Below are 16,301 nucleotides of genomic sequence, written 5' to 3' on the forward strand. Positions count from 1 at the left end.
TTTCATTATTCTTTGAGACAGGGTCTTGCCATGTTGCCCAGGCTGGCCTTGATCTTGCAATCTTCCTGCTTTAGTCTCCCAAGTAGCTGAGATTATAGGTGTGTGCCACCATACCCAGGTGGAAAAAAAATTTTGAATATATTTTTCTTCAGTTACTTTACTAGGTTGGCTGGCTGTAAACTTCCAGGAACTTAATTTTACAACCATAACTATTTTTGTAAAATTACTCGGTGATTTGCACTTTGTTGATCCCTCTGTTCACGTGGACAGAGAGAAGTGAGGAAGAAAGTGTCCTATGTTTCAACATGTCATATTTCTAAGACTGTCTCCAAACACTACTTAGATCAAGTGGCAATTTTAATGATGGTAGTAAATTCCATAATTACAAAGTAACAGGTGTGTGTGAGCAAATGAACACTTCCCTGATCAAAGTCAACTCTGTCCTATTTTAGGGTAAAGTCAATAAAAACAGTTAACTAATAACAACATATTTTGGGTTGTAAATAAAAGATTTATGTTAACAATGCAAGATGTGAAATCATAATTTTATATTCAGTCATAGTTTCCATAGGAAAATATATCTGGTTATTTTCACATAAAGATTTAAAAATCTGTCTTTTGAGGATGTCAGGTCAACTGATGGATGTTACTATGTTGGGATCTCTGCAGGCTTCTAAGAGCCACTCTATATTTATCTTAGCTTGCCTCTACATGCCCTGGCCACAGTATTTGCATTCTAATCTAACAAACACAAACTCTAGCTTTGGGTAAGGCACTTGTATATTCCTGTAGAAGACAAAATTTTAAATTTTTTTGAATGTTTATTTTTTAGGTGTAGATGGACACAACACAATGCCTTTATTTTTATTTGGTGCTGAGGATCGAACCCGGGTGCCGCCCGTGCTAGGCCAGCGCTCTACCGCTGAGCCACAATCCCAGCCCCCAATTTTAAAAATTTTATAGAATGACTGTGAGGGCAAAGGGTGCGGCCCGGGTTCGATCCTCAGCACCACATACAAACAAAGATGTTGTGTCTGCCAAAAAAAAAAAAAAAAAACTAAAGAAAAGAATCACTAGTATAAATATAAATAATAAATTTAGAAATCTCATTATTTATTATGCCCAATGAAATAACCGATCTAGGGAGCAATTCTCAATGGCAACTAATAAACCCATCAGGTGAAGTCTGATGGAGATCTTTTTTGGCACTGAGGATTGAACCCACTAGTGCATAATCACTGAGCCTCAACCCCAGCCTTTAATTTTATTTAGAACCTAATAAAATCTTCACAGCAATCCTCTGGTTTATGGGACATGTATGGAAGGGAAAGGAGAGGGGGACAAATGATACCACACCTCAAGTGTACAATTAAGTATGGCCAGAGTGTGGAAAACCTGGTTTCTTCAACACCTAAATGGCCTTAAATTAAAAAAAAAAGGAAGGTGGGCCAGGGACGTGGCTCAGTGGTAGAGCACCTGTGTAAGGTTCCAGGCTCAATCCCCTGGAAGGAAGGAAGGAAGGAAGGAAGGAAGGAAAGAAGGGAGGGAGGATAAAAAGATACATTCTGAAGTGAGGAGGAACATATAAAAATTCATCATCAACATCAATAATTCTGAAGCTCTGTAACAGGTTTATAGGTATTATACTAATCTCTCCTTTTGTCTTCAGTTGAAGATTTCCACAATGAAAAGTCAAAAATGGCAAAAAGGTAATGATTACAAAGCTGGGTCATGAAAGTTCACCGCTATTTTATTATTATTGTTATTTGTCCTTATTTTTTTCCCCTGGTGAACCCAAGGGTGCTCTACCACTGAATTAAATCTCCAGTCCTCTTCATTTTGAGACAGGGTATACTAAGCTGCTGAGGCTGGTCTTAAACTTGTGATCTTCCTGCCTCAACGTTTTGAGTGGCTGTGATTACAGGTAAGTGCTGCCACACCTGGCTATTGCAGTTTTCTTTTTGTATCTATCTTTAAGGGTAAAATTTTAAGAAACCCTGAGATATACTGCCATTCAGAGTCTGACCCACCCAAGGAAAAAGTATCTAACCAAGAAGATTGGGAAAAAAAAACATGGCAGGTTTTACATGATAGTAAAATCATATCTCACATGCCTATGACTTCCTAGACGACAAGGGAAATTTTGAACAGGCCTTGTCAGAAAACATCACCTACATGATTGATCCCTCTGATAATCTATGACATGGGATGGTCACAAGTCTCTTCGATGGGCAAAGCTTTCACCTCACCTGGCTGGGGTGGATGAGGTGGTGGCATCTGGTGGTGCATCAGAGGATAGGGAGGAGGCTGCTGATGAGGCATCATGCCAGGGTGTCCTGCTGCTCCAAGAGGGGCCAGGCCAGGTCCTCCTGAGTGCTGGTGTGCTTGTTGAGGGTTCTGGCCATGCTGCTGCTGTTCCATTTGTTGCCGGGCTCGTAATTCGGCATATTTCAGCTGTTCCATGTGGAAGTTCTGGCGTTCAGTAAGTAACTGTTGCCTCTGTTGTTCTAACTGTAAAAGGGGAAAAGAAATGATATAGGAAAGGATCTCAGGATAGGATGACACAGAATATATACCTGATGCCTTAACTCCCTCTGCCTCAGAGAAACATAGCTACCTTGCCTCCTACACCATCTAAAGTGAGAGAACAGGCATTAGTTCTTGAGTAGCAAATTCCATCTGGATACCTGTTACTGTAAACAGGGTCTTTTTCTGAAAATCTGCTTATCCTTGTCATCTTCAGCCAGTGGGGCTATTACTTTCTGGGTCTACTCAGGAGATATATATATATATATTGCCAAGTCCACCCAACGTTCCCAGGTGCTCTCTTCTGAATGTGATCCTTTTGGTTACTGTGTATTTTAGAATATAACAGCAGAGTTAAATCCTCTGGATGAGCTGATATAGCCTTAGCTGCAAAGACATATTTCTCTATGTGGAACTTTGGCAGTGCCATTGCAAATCGTAGCTTTTACAGCACCCAAAATTATGCTGGATAACACATTTACAGAATATTTTAGTTGCCTGAATAAAAATGTATATGAATCTTGAAGAATATAGGCATTTCAATATTCAAGATATTCTGGGACTCAAAAGAGAAATAAATTACATGTGTAGCAAATTCAGAAATCATATGCCTAATAACAGCTGAGCCAAAGGAGTCTATCTTAAATTAATTCAGTACATGTAGGGCCCAGAAAGAAAATCAAACTGATCATGAAAGAAAATAAAAATCTAGATCGCTGGAAGTAGGTGATATAATGATAAGAAGGTTATTTAATATATTAAGGAGGTTAATACATCTGTTCCTTTTCAGTAATGTCTCCACCCCATCATTTTCTATTAGAAGATCTAAGTTACTGCAAATCTTTTCTAGTGCTGCATTGTTCCTTGAAGAAGTCATACACCACACCCAGTTTCTAAGCATTTGAAATGTGGCCAATAAAAAATGATGAGATGTACTGCTGGGTGCCATGGCACATGCCTGTAATCCCAATGACTTGAGAGGCTGAAGCAGGAGGACTGAAGGTTTGAGCCCAGCCTCATAAACTCAGTGAGGCCCTATCTCAAGAAAAGAGTTGGGGATGTAGCTCCATTGCAAAGCATCCCTGGACTAGTAAACATCCCTAATAAACCACCCCCTTTGTAAAAAACAAAAAAACCAAACAAACAAAAACCAAAAAGTGTAAAGTACACCACAATTTAAAGACTCAGTAAGAAAAAACAATTTCATATTGATTGCAGTATGCAGAGTTTTATATATTGCATTAAATTAGTACATTTTCTTTCCTCTTCCTCCTCCTCTTTTTTTTTTTTTTTGGTACCATGGATTGAACTCAGGGGCACCCAACCACTGAGCCACATTGTTGTTTTTATTTAGAGACGGGGTCTCACTGAGTTACTTATTGCCTTGCTGTTGCTGAGGCTGTCTTTAAACTTGTGACCCTTCTGTCTCAGCCTCCTAAATAAATTTTCATTTATTTTTAAAAAAATTTAAATGGCTGCTAAAAAAGTTTAAGTACATGTATGGCTCATATTTTATATCTATTGAACAGTGCTATTCTTTGGCATTTAATGGGGTAGGGAAAGGTCAACATTTTTGGTTTTGGGAGCAGCTAGTTCTATGGATAAATACTACATACTATAATTTGCAAAAACTAGATGGAATAAGCATGAGAATTAATCTATGAATCTGGGCTCTTAGCAGAGACCTGTGTAGGAAGAAGACAATGTAGAATGAAATGAGAAGCATCACTGGTTAGCAAGAGTAGCAACTAGGGGAATTCCATGATAAATGATAGGTGTCATAGTACAAAAAGAGGCATGCACGCACAAGTGAGGAGAAAGATAAATGGCGGCAACAGATGTTAGATTCTGATAATAGATTCTCAGTTTTGCTTTCTTCTAATCATTCTTTCTAGGAAATTTAGGACTCTAATAATTTGCTGAGGTTAGATTTAAGAGGCTGCCCTTCACCTATGTTCTTTTTGAATTAGTTTGGACAACTTGGCTGAAGTCCTGCAGTTGTGTAAGAACTACAGAAGTTAGGTCAAAATCTACTTTAAGAGAAAGCTAAATTACTACTGGAGATTTTTCTGTCACTGAAGAGAAAGTTGGTGCTCTTACCCAGACCAGTGTTTTTGTTTTGATTTCTATAACCACACTAGCCTCTCTCTTTGGAGTCTAACCTTATCATCAAGGTATTAACCTTGGAAAGAAATAGGAAATCTATCATTGAGAGGATGGGAGGAAAAATTTGCCCAGTTTTCTCACCTATAATATGAATTAACCTTTATCCTATTTATTTCTGAACTTCATCTGTCATTTTAAAACATAAGAAGTAATTAAGAGAAAGTAATTAGAAACATGAAAAAGTGTAAGTGATTAAACACATATATACACCTCAAAGAGAATCTCCTTTAACCTTAAAGCTCTAATATGGAACAAACAGGTCCCCTGAGATCAGAGTAATGCTCAGACAGCAGGCTCCCAGTTGGCTCCAAGAGGGCCATTTCTACTTTATGGTAGAAGTAGTAAAGCTTATGGCCACATCCTGGCCTCAGCTTGCAAAGGAAATATCTGTCTCATTTTGGACACCTTATTTTTATTGAATCCAAATGAAGACAGCATTCACTTTCATGGCAATTAGAAAGAATGTGAACTAGGGATTTTTTAGTGAAATTTGGCAATTCTGGTCATATTTTAAATGCATTCAACTAATGATCCAGTGATTGGATATTTGGAAATCTGTCCTAGAAAACTGTTACCTAAGTAAGCGTGTGTAAGGACAATCATTAAAGCACTTTTTTTTGGGGGGGGCGGGGGGTAACTGGAGATTTAACCGAGGGGTGCCTTACCATTGAGCTATATCCCCAGCTCTTTTTGTTTTTTATTTTGGGACAGGGTCTAAGTTGCTTCAGGGGGAAAAAAAAAAGTAATTAAGTATAACCACACTTATACACCCACTAAAAATGTTCCAAAAACAGTAAACTCATAGTGATTATTTCTAGTAATGAAACTGAGCACAGGGGATAGGGGGTGAAGCTCAATGGTAGAGCACTTGCCTAGCAAGCTTGAGGTCCTGGGTTTGATCCCTAGAACTAAAAAGAAGGAAAAACAACAACAACAACAACAAAAAAAACCTTTTAAAATTCACTTTATTATTTGAATTTTTTACATCACAAACAACAATTTGGAATAAAAAATACCAAACATTCCACAAGTTATGTCCTACAGACATTGTGATTTCATTTTTTGCCTTCTCCATTTCCTAGGACTATGTACACAAGGCTCAAAAGCCAAACTGTAAATTACTCACGTAAATACAGTGTTAATGAACCTGTTAACTTTCTTCAGAACTCCAATGTGGCTTCAGGGAACCAGTTTCATACAAGGCTGCCTGTACCCTGCTCTGAAGCCCCTGGGCAACCCCCACAGCACCATTACCCTGCCTTCCTATTCCTCTGTGCTCCTACACTGTGTATGTACAAAGCAGTTGTATCCAAGCGGAACTTACAACAGAGCACTTTTCAACATCAAGACACCAAATGCAGACACAGCTGCAAGTGCAGCTGAAGTGCACACAAAGCTCTTCTCCAAATCTCTATTTGCATAACGCAGGGAGGAGGGGTGGGAAAGGGGAAAAGATGGTGGGCACCAAAAAACCCATCCTCACTGCCAAGGACTAAAAAGCCTAGACTTGAAGGCATTAGTTCTTGTCCTCAGAACTAAAATAAATAATCACACCTTCCTTTCCAGTGTTTGGTATCAGTGAGGGAGTCATTCACTGAAGAAACCAAATCTAAAACAGATATGCCCATTCCTTATTACCTGAGGGGAAAAAACACAACTACATTTTCTATTTCCATATATGCTTCCAGTGGTAGAATCCCAAAGGGTGAGCCTGTTCTATTACTGTGTCTGGTCATCTTGTCTTTGCTACAATGTGCTTGCTTCAAAAGGGTATCCATCTTTGTGCTTCAGAAGTGAATCTGCTTCTGGGTATGGTTTTATTAATCTTGGAATGATAATATAAGATGCATATGAAACAAAGGACTTGATTATTTGATGGGTATGAGTTCCACTTCCTTCTTTTTCGTTGCTGCCAGCATGGCCTGAAGTTACCATCATCTTATATGGGTTATCCCAACAGCTTTCCCACTAGTTTCCCAGTTTGACTTTGCCACCTTATAGTTTACTCTCTACAATACAGCTGACAGACTGATTCTTGCTATCATAAACTGAAAGGAAGATCATGTCAGCCAGAGCCGATCTTCTCTGAATTTTCACTGCCCCTTTACCTTACAGTATTTGGTCTCGATGTGTAAAACGCCCCAACTTCCCTCTCACCTCTTTAAGCACATGGTCTGGGTTTCTCACAGCTTTGAGTGTCCTCCAATGTCTTTATTTTCTGTAGGTAACACAATTTTTATTCCTAGCCAAATAAATGCCAGAGACTCACAGAGTAATTAGTCCAAAGCTAATTCTCACTGGCCTCAAAAAAAAAAAGTCTTTTTTTATTTTTAAAAACATTAAAATGTGAATGCTGCTATAGGCAGGGTCCAGGTACTCTGGCTGTCTCCAGACTGTTGTAGTTTCTAACACAATCTGTCTAAAATCTGCTTTCCTGACTGCTGAGTGTGACCTGAGTGTGGCACTAAATAACGGTGGCTTGGTCCAGCAGCATCTTTCTGGAGACAGGAGTCGATGCTTCTTGCTTTGCCATCTCCCAGACAGACTGTAAATTCCTTAACTGCCTTCCTTCTTATTAACACTGAGAACACTGGGACAATGGCTGCTGAGCACTAATGATACCTATAAAACATTTAAAATCTTTACATCCTTCTTCTTCTTTTTTTTTCCTTGGTATAGGTGATTGAACCCAGGGGTGCTTAACCACTGAGCTACATCCCTAGCTTATTCTATTTTTTGTTGTGAGACAGGGTCTTGCTAAATTGCTTGGGTCTCACCAAACTGCTGAGGCTGGCTTTAAACTAGTGTTCCTCTTGCCTCAGCCTTCCAAGTTTGGTGGGATTACAGGCATGTGCCACCATGCCTGGTCTATATCCTTATTTATTCTTTTTTCTTTTTAGTTGTAGATGAACATACAGTATCTTTACTTATTTTTGTGTGATACTGAGGATCAAACCCAGAGCCTCACACATGCGAGGCAAGTGCTTTACCACTGAACTACAACACAAGCCCTACATCCTTATTCTTAATTACCAAATACTTAAGACTCAAGAGAACACCCGATTTTAAGGTATTGGGGGGAAAAAAAACACCTTCATATCTGTTTTAAACAAAACCAAATGTTTAATTAAAGAAAAATTATGCTGAATCTGCTGTGTATTGGGTTAAGCAAGTAAGAGTGCTCTTTAAAAATTGAGGGTCAGGTATGGTGGTGCATACCTGTAATCCCAGTGACTAGGGACCCTGAGGTAGTAGAAGGATTCCAAGTTTGAGGTCAGCCTCAACAATTTAGTAACACCCTCAGTAACTCAGTGAGTAACGCCCCTTACCCCACCCCACCCCCCAAAATGTTGAACTGAGGCAATGCGGTAGGCACAAGGAAATTAGGAGCTGGGAAGCTCCACAACCAGAGGATCTGTTCACTTTCCACAGCATCAGCTTTACTGACTCACAAGGGGATGACAAAACCTGCCTACTTCAGAGTCCCTAGGTTAAAATGTGATAAAAATGGCTTATTTCGTTATAAATTATAAAATACTACATAAATCCAGACTGCTAAGTAACATGGGTTTAAGACCTGGCATGTCATTTTTTGACCTGTGTGAACAGAAGTTCATAACCTACCTGTCTCATCTCTAAGAAGAACTAATGAAGAAATTAAGATTACGCCATTCAGCATCACTACTGGATTCTTGAACAGGGAGATTCAAAGCGTAAGTATTTCCTTGCTTATAGTTTCCTTATATAATTTTTGGAGATTAAATTGCTTGGGTCTCACCAAACTGAGAAAATCTATATAAAATGCTTTAACACACTGAGTAACCTAATATTCACAAAGCCAGAAACAGCTCATAAATATTTAACATTCATATATCATTGCTGCATACTGGTGTGCATAAAAGAAGGCACATAAATATTTACTGAACATTAACTATGTGCTAAACACTGTGCCAGGCATATGCCATCCTTCTCTCATCTTTAAAATAGTTCTGTGTGAAAATCACCAGGAGATTAGTAGTTATGGCTTTACTTGCTCACAGAACAGAGTACTAGTGCCAGGTGGAGAAAAACAGGTCATATTCCCCAACCCTGTCCACTGGAGATTTAACCCAGGGGTGCTCTACCCTTGAGCTATACCCCCAATACTATTTCTTTCTTTCTTTTTTTTTTTTAATTTTGATACCAGGGATTTAAGCCAGAGGTGCTTAATCAATAAACTATATCCCTGGCCATTTTTAAAATTTTGAGACAGGGTCTTGCTAAGTTGCTGGGACTGGCTTTGAACTTGTGATATGCCTGTCTCAGCCTCCTGTGCCACTGGGATTACAGGCGTGCACCATAACACCTGTCCTATTTTATTTTTAGTTTGAGAGAGGGCCTTACCAAGTTGCCCAGGCTGGTCTCCAACTTGTGATTCTCCTGCCTCAGGAGAGGGACTTACAAGTATGTGTCACTGCACCTGGCTAACTCATGTTTTAATTGTGCAAAAAATGAACAGGAAACATTTTGAAGTTCAAAGGATTAATTCTGGTCATTGTCAAAGCAAGTCTCCAAGCTGACCTCTAACCATCCACTTCCTAATATGTACACCATCCCTGCTGAACCCATGGAACTAGGCTTGGTCTGTGTGGCTGGGAAGGTACAACAGAAGTGATGTATCTTTCAGGTTGAGATAATAGGTTTCCCTTTTGGGGTGCTTTACCACGCTCTTGCTGTTTTGAATAACTTTTCAGAAACCATGTGAGAAAATAAATATTATCTGGTTTTAGTTACTAAGCTTTGTTGTTAATTTTTAATGCAGTAATAGGTAAATAACAGAGTTCAGCTATTGATACTCATTAGGCAGGGTTAAGGGCTGTCCTGTACAAAGAATTTTCCTGTACTAAATGTAGCCGATTCCAAAAAATTTGAGCAGAGCAGCCCTGTGTATTGGATAGTGTCAGTATTTTCCCATTTTCAGTTGTTCAGATACTATATTGTATATTGTAAAATAATTTGTGTGCTCTGATTAGAATTTAATATTTTAAAAAAAGTCAGAGCCAGGTGTAATAGTGTATGGTTGTTATCCTAGATACCTGGGAAGCCAAGGCAGGAGGACTGCTAATCCTCAGAAGATCAGAACAATCTGAGGAAAACAGTGACACCCCACTTTAGAAAGTTTATAGAGGATTGAGATGAATTACAAAAAAGCTGGGTACAGTAGATATGATTGTAATTCTAGTTTCTTGGGAGGCTAAGGCAAGAGGATCCAAGTTCAAGGCCAACCTGGGCAATTTAGTAAGGTCATGTCTGGAAAAAAAGGGATACGATGTAGCTCAGTGGTACAGTACTTGCCCTAGCATGTTTAAGGCCTTGGATTTAATCTAATCCCCAGTACCAAATAAGTACGTAAATAAATTTTTTAAAAATTTACAACAGAAGGAAAACTGATGAGCTAAGAGAAGTGAAGCCATTATATACTGCTGCTGGGTGTCTGGGAGCCAATGAACAGAAGTGGAAAAGAATAAGGGCTCTACTATTCTTAGATGACAGACCAGGTGTAAAAGACTGGTGGTATAAATTCACTCTCTGAAAAGAAAATGATTTAGAGCTAAGAGAAGAGCCCCTGGACAATCTAGACATTGTTCTATAAGTGCTCAGCTAGGGTCACCCCAACATTCAAGGCTAATAAATCACTCAGGCTTCATGAATGAAAATAAGGCATCTGGTTGTTGTTGGTAACTACTTAAGCACCACTGGAATTCTGCATGTGCCAATAACTCATTATGTTGTAGCCCTATTGCCAGAGTCCCCTAAGAGACTCCACAAAATGACAAAAGAAAAGCTTATTAAGGATAAACACAAATACTCATTCCCTAAAGCAACACCTCTAGAAATTTTCTCTGATCGCCTTTCCCTTTTTGCATCTCCCAGGGATTCCTCCTTTCTATTTCCCCAATAGCACTGAACACTCTGTATTACTAGTATTTCTTTTCGTGACTATTTTCCATATTAAACTAAATCCTCCAAGGGCCAATTTTCCTTTCCATTTTTTTCAACTTTTGACAATGATGCTGGCATGAATTCATTCAAGATACTTAAATAAGGGCCTATGATGCGCCAGTTCTGTGTTAAAGAAGACAGATGAGTAAGTCCCTGCCCTCTAAGAGTATATTTTCTGGTATGGGATGTGGACACAAGAATTGGAAATTATATACAGGAAGTGCTTTCGAGGCTGCCACAGTGGTAAAAAAGGAGAGCATATCACCCATAGCTGAAAGATACAGGGGATAGGCAAAAAAAAAAAAAAAATCTTCCTGGCAGAGGAACAGGATACAATCCGGTGTCAAAGAGAAGAAGGCTGCAAGGGAAGCCTATGTGTGGTCTGGCATGGTTGGTGCAGAGGGTAACGGAGATGAGTTTGGGGTCTCAAAGGCTCTTGGGCAGGAAAGGGCCAAAGTACAGCAGACAGGAGCTCGAAGACAGATGTTCGGGGGCTGTGGCTGTGGCTCAGTGGTATTGCACTTGCCGGGCATGTGTGAGGTACTGGGTCTGATTCTCAGCACTGCATATAAATGAATAAATAAATAAATAAATGATCTATCAGCAATAAATAAAAAAAAAAAAGATGTGGGGAGTGCAGTGATTGAGAGTACACTCAGTTAGGAACTGCTCACATCAGGGAACTGGAGATGGGGTGGTGGGGATGGAAGCAGGAGAGTTATTGAAGTAGACTCTCTCCTCTCTATTCTATAGATTAACATGTCTTGTTAGTATCCCAGCTGGTCTTAAGACAAAATGAAAATGAAGTATGGTGAGAGTTACTGGATTACTCATCAGGAAGAATTTGCCAGAGGACTTACTTGGATTGACCACTGAGAAACAGTTGAAAAAATACAAATAGATCCATAAAAATGTGCACTCTTCTGCAATAATTTATTCTTAAAATTCTATTTAGAGAAGAGAATTAACATCTCGTATGTAGATTTAAAAAATCAAAACAGGAGGAAAATTCTAACTAAATCCTCACATTCAGCTTATGTTTAGGAAGTCATGAATTCCTTCTCAACCCATTTTAAAAAAATAAACTCCCAAGAACTCAATCTCTGGTTATCTCAAGGGAATTTCTGAAAAAGCAAAATGTTCCTGTGCTTCTCAGTTTTTTATTTTCCTGGCATCCTTTCTCATTTTTGGACTATTTCATAAATTTTCTGTTTGGGTCATATCCTTATGTCAAAAGTTTCTGTTCCAGAGAATGTTGTGTAAGAGGCTCAATATACAGGGGAGAGAAGGAAAGATGAGAAAGTTCAAGACCGGATGTCAGGAGGGATCACAGAAAATGAGGCTCTTGAGATTAATGTCTACTTCCTCATATTTATACTGAAAAAGATGGGTAATCAAGAAAAATCCCTGAATCAGATAATGGAATTATATGGATTTTACTTCATTGATAAACAAGTAGGTAATGAAAGTAAGTCCAAGTTCTAACTTGTATAATTTAACGTCATGTATCTACACAGCAAAGGGGTATAAGAAGCTTAGACAACTGGTTTTAGAAAGTGAATGGAGTTCCTTTTATTTATAATCACTGGCTGATAATCCTTTGGAAAGGACAATCAAACCAGCCAAAAAGGACAGAATAGAGCTACAGAGACCAATGGGGTAGGTCACTATTTATATTATCTAACTTGTATTTTTGAAAGGTGGTTAGGGTTAAGTGTCAAACACCCACTATGGAATTCCTCTTACTTACAGCCTCTTTCTCTCTGTCCATGATAGTTTCCAGCTCCTCAAAATGTCGAAGTTTAATCTCTAGTTTCTTCATTTGTGTCTCAACCAGGAGAGCTACGAGGGATTTGATCTTTCTCTCTTCCACAGCAGCCAGATGCTAAGAGAAAAAGATCATTCAAATTATTTAGGTAAGTATTTGTTTTAAAAAAACATTAAAAAATGCAATTTGAAGTGGGAATTTTGTTTTGCTTTTGTGCAGTGCTGAGGATGGAACTCAGGGCTTTATGTATACTAGGTAAGTGCTCTACCACTGAACTATACCCCCAGCCCTCTCGAAGTGGGAATTCTGTAACTGAAGGTGTGTGCTTTATATGTCCAATTTGCATGTCTCTTCCAAACACTTATTTCAATGTAAAATAATAACTCTCCTTAAATTCCTGGTCCTTATAGCTAAAGCATCCCTTTTAAAGGATCGAAGGAAATCTCTTTCATGGTAAACTTCTCCCATCAAAGAGCCTATAAAGGAGGAGAGGTTAAACTAGGGCTTTGATAGGTGACCTGTGGTGAACTTCCTCAGCCTCTCCCCTGTACCTCCCCTCACCATCCTTTCTTCCCTAAGGCAGTCAGTTGTCTCCTCAGCTGCAAAGGAGCAGATGCAAAGCTGCTCTCTTCCCAGTGGTGAGCAGACTGTGTGTGTGGAAGGACAGAACAGTATTGCCCAGAGCATGAGAATGGCATCCAGAGCCAGAAAAGCAAACACAGGAGCAGACAGGAAGTTACTCTGGAAGACTGCCATCTGCTGCCTCCAGCCTGATGGTGAGTCCTACTCATGCTTCTTGCCAGCTAAGCAGTACAAAGAAGAATGCACATTACCTGTATTTGGCCAGGGCTCTGACTACCTGTAAAGATCAATCCTACCTTCTACAGATGCCAACTGGAGCTTCCCAATACCACTTTGCATTTCCCCTTCATAATACCTGCGGAACTTTTGTGCTTATCTTGCTTCTACACGAGGTTTTAAGAAATGGCATAGAGTGGCTATCTTACTGCTCTGTTTCCTACAGAACCTAGAAGCTAACATGAAAGAATTTAACAGGTTTCTAGGAGCTAAACTGACATATAACACATAGTAGAAGACTTGTTTTTTTTTTTTTTCTTCTCAGTTGAAAAAGAGAAATATAGTTTTATGTTCAAAGCTCTGGGGACCCATATGCAGGAAGATTCAGAAATGTAAGCAAAATATGAGGATGAGGTTTTACAATTTTATTTATTTAAAGAAATTTTTTAGTTGGACACAGTATTTTTATTCATTTATTTTTATGTGGTGCTGAGAATTGAACCTAGGGCCTTGTATGTGCTGGGCGAGCTCTCTACCGCTGAGCCACAACCTCAGCACAACAACTTTATAATAATCATGTTTACTTTTCTGAACTATCATAAACTATACCCATTACCCAGTCTAAATAAATATTACAGAACTTTAAGACTGTTATCATTGTATATTGTTATATAATTTATATTTTTTATAAGTTTATGCATAATATAAAATTTAAAAGTTACAAAGAGGCATCAAAAAAGTCTTGAGGCGGGGGCTGGGGGGGTTGTGGCTCAGTGGTAGAGCGCTTGCCTGGCATGCGTGAGGCACTAGGTTCCATCCTTAGCACCACATAAAAGTAAAATAATGAAACAAAGATATGTACCCACCTATAAAATAAAAAAGCACTGGGGAAGGAGCTCTGTGGCTAAGCAACCCAGGGTTCAATCCTCTGGCACCAAAAAACCAAAAACAAAAACAAAAAACTTCTTAATTTTGTCAACAAATCACTAATAACTACTGAGGGGGGATTAATGTTTTTAGTTTCTAGGTCTATTTTTATGAGATTATGACTCCTTGAATCCTGATGATTTGTAAAGAAATTATGATGTGTACACACACACACGTATACATACATGCACATATACACACATTGGACTTTTATTCAGCTATGAAGAATGAAATTATGTCAACTGCCGGTTAAGTGGATAAAACTGAAGACATAATGCAGAATGAAATAGACCAAACCTCAAAAGTCAAGGGCCATGTTTTCTCTCACATGTGAAAATTAGAAAAAAAGGAAAAGAAAAAAAAAAAGGTAGGAGGTTCTCACAAAAACCGAAGAGAAAACCAGTAGAAAAACAGGGTGGTAGTGTAGAGAAAGGGGAAGTATTAAGGAATAAAAATGACCAAATTATACTGTTATTTTGGGTGCATGTATGAATATATAAAAACAAATCCCAAGTTACCAAAAGAAGAGGAAAAAAAAAAAAAAACCTGTTCTAATTTAATGAGATTTATTCAGGAATTCGGAGGCATCCCCATGCATTATTAAATAAATTCCAAAACATGTCAAGAATTCTTAAAACTTCAGAACAAATGTCTTCAAATTGAAAGGGTAACCAAATGTCAAAAATAAACAAGTAAAATGGAAAAAGACTCACAATGAACATCATTGGAAATTTAAGAACACAAGACAGAGAGACAAATCCTTACATATCTCCTTTAAAGAGACAAACAAAGAAACAAAACAAAACCCCCAACAGGTTACAAAAACATTCTGGACCAGATCAGATTTTTTTTTCTTTCTTTCTTGTAGTGCTAGGGATTGACCCCAGGGCCTTGTGCATGTGAGGCAAGCACTCTACCAACTGAGCTATATCCCCAGTCCTAGATCAGATTTCTTGAAAGCAAATTCATATTTTTGAGGAAAATGGCAAAATGCCTTCCCAACTCTGAGATAATGAACTTCAAATTAGGATTTCATGTATAGGAACTTAAATCAATAAATGAGTACACACAATAAAGACATTTTTTGAAATGAAGAACTCAGTTTACTTTTTGCATATGCTATTAAAGGATATGTTCTAGCTAACATAGAATAATACTAGAAAAACTTAAGAGACAATGACATCTAGAAGTCATAGACCCAACCTAAGGAAGGTACAGCAACTGTCCAAAAGCAAATAGAAACAGATAAAAGACTGACAGACAAGACACTGATAACCAAGGTTAGATAACAGGTACAGAGATTCATTTTGTCTATTTCTCTCTCTATATATAGGACGGACGGACACACACACACACACACACACACCCAATATTTCTGTAACAAAGTTTAAAGGTAGATTTGGATGAGTTAACCAACGCAAAGTAATTAGTTTGGCTCATTACCTTACATCATACACAAAAATTAACGCAATGGATCATAGATCTCAATCTAAGAGCTTATACTAAAAAATTCTTAGACTAGAAAACAGAAGTAAATCTAAATGGTCTGGGATTAAATAAAACATTTATTAGATATGATCAAAGGCACAAGTGAGACTTTATCAAAATTAAAAACAATCTTAATGGGGTTGGGGATATAGTTCAGTGGTAGAGGATGTATTAAAAAAAAAAAAAGAATTAAAGGAAGTAACTGTTAACCTTTAATTGTATACCCATTAAAATATCCTTCAAAAACAAGGTGAGCTGGGCATAATGGCATATGCCTGTAATACCACATACTCAGGAAGCCAAGGCAGGAGGTTCACAAGTTTAAGGCCAGCCCAGGGAACTTAGCAAGACTGTTTCAAAATTTAAAAACATACATAAAAATGGCTGAGAATGTAGCTCGGTGGTAGAGAAATTCTGGGTTTGACCATCAGTACCAAGAAAAAAAAAAAAAAATCCTGGGGGCTGGGGATGTGGCTCAAGCGGTAGCGCACTCGCCTGGCATGCGTGCAGCCCGGGTTCGATCCTCAGCACCACATACAAACAAAGATGTTGTGTCTGTGGAAAGCTGAAAAATAAATATTTTTTTTTAAAAAATAACCCTCCCTCTCTCTCTCTTAAAAAAAATAAATAAATCCTGGTTTGAAGA

At 38.4% G+C, this 16,301-nt stretch overlaps 1 protein-coding gene across 3 annotated transcripts in view; it reads right to left on the reverse strand.

The window, feature by feature from the left end:
* Smarcc1 (SWI/SNF related BAF chromatin remodeling complex subunit C1) overlaps window positions 1-16,301 on the reverse strand; it is a 142,073-nt gene that overhangs the window by 13,618 nt on the left and 112,154 nt on the right. For all 3 annotated transcript variants that reach the window (XM_027932048.2, XM_027932047.2, XM_027932049.2), the window contains exons 25-26: window positions 12,425-12,559; window positions 2,250-2,511 (exon numbers count right to left, since the gene is read on the reverse strand). In XM_027932048.2, the coding sequence (XP_027787849.1) occupies window positions 2,250-2,511; window positions 12,425-12,559 (397 nt within the window). The remainder of the gene's footprint in view (window positions 1-2,249; window positions 2,512-12,424; window positions 12,560-16,301) is intronic.

This window comes from Marmota flaviventris, chromosome 1 (genome assembly GCF_047511675.1).
Source record: "Marmota flaviventris isolate mMarFla1 chromosome 1, mMarFla1.hap1, whole genome shotgun sequence".
Lineage (NCBI taxonomy): Eukaryota > Metazoa > Chordata > Mammalia > Rodentia > Sciuridae > Marmota > Marmota flaviventris.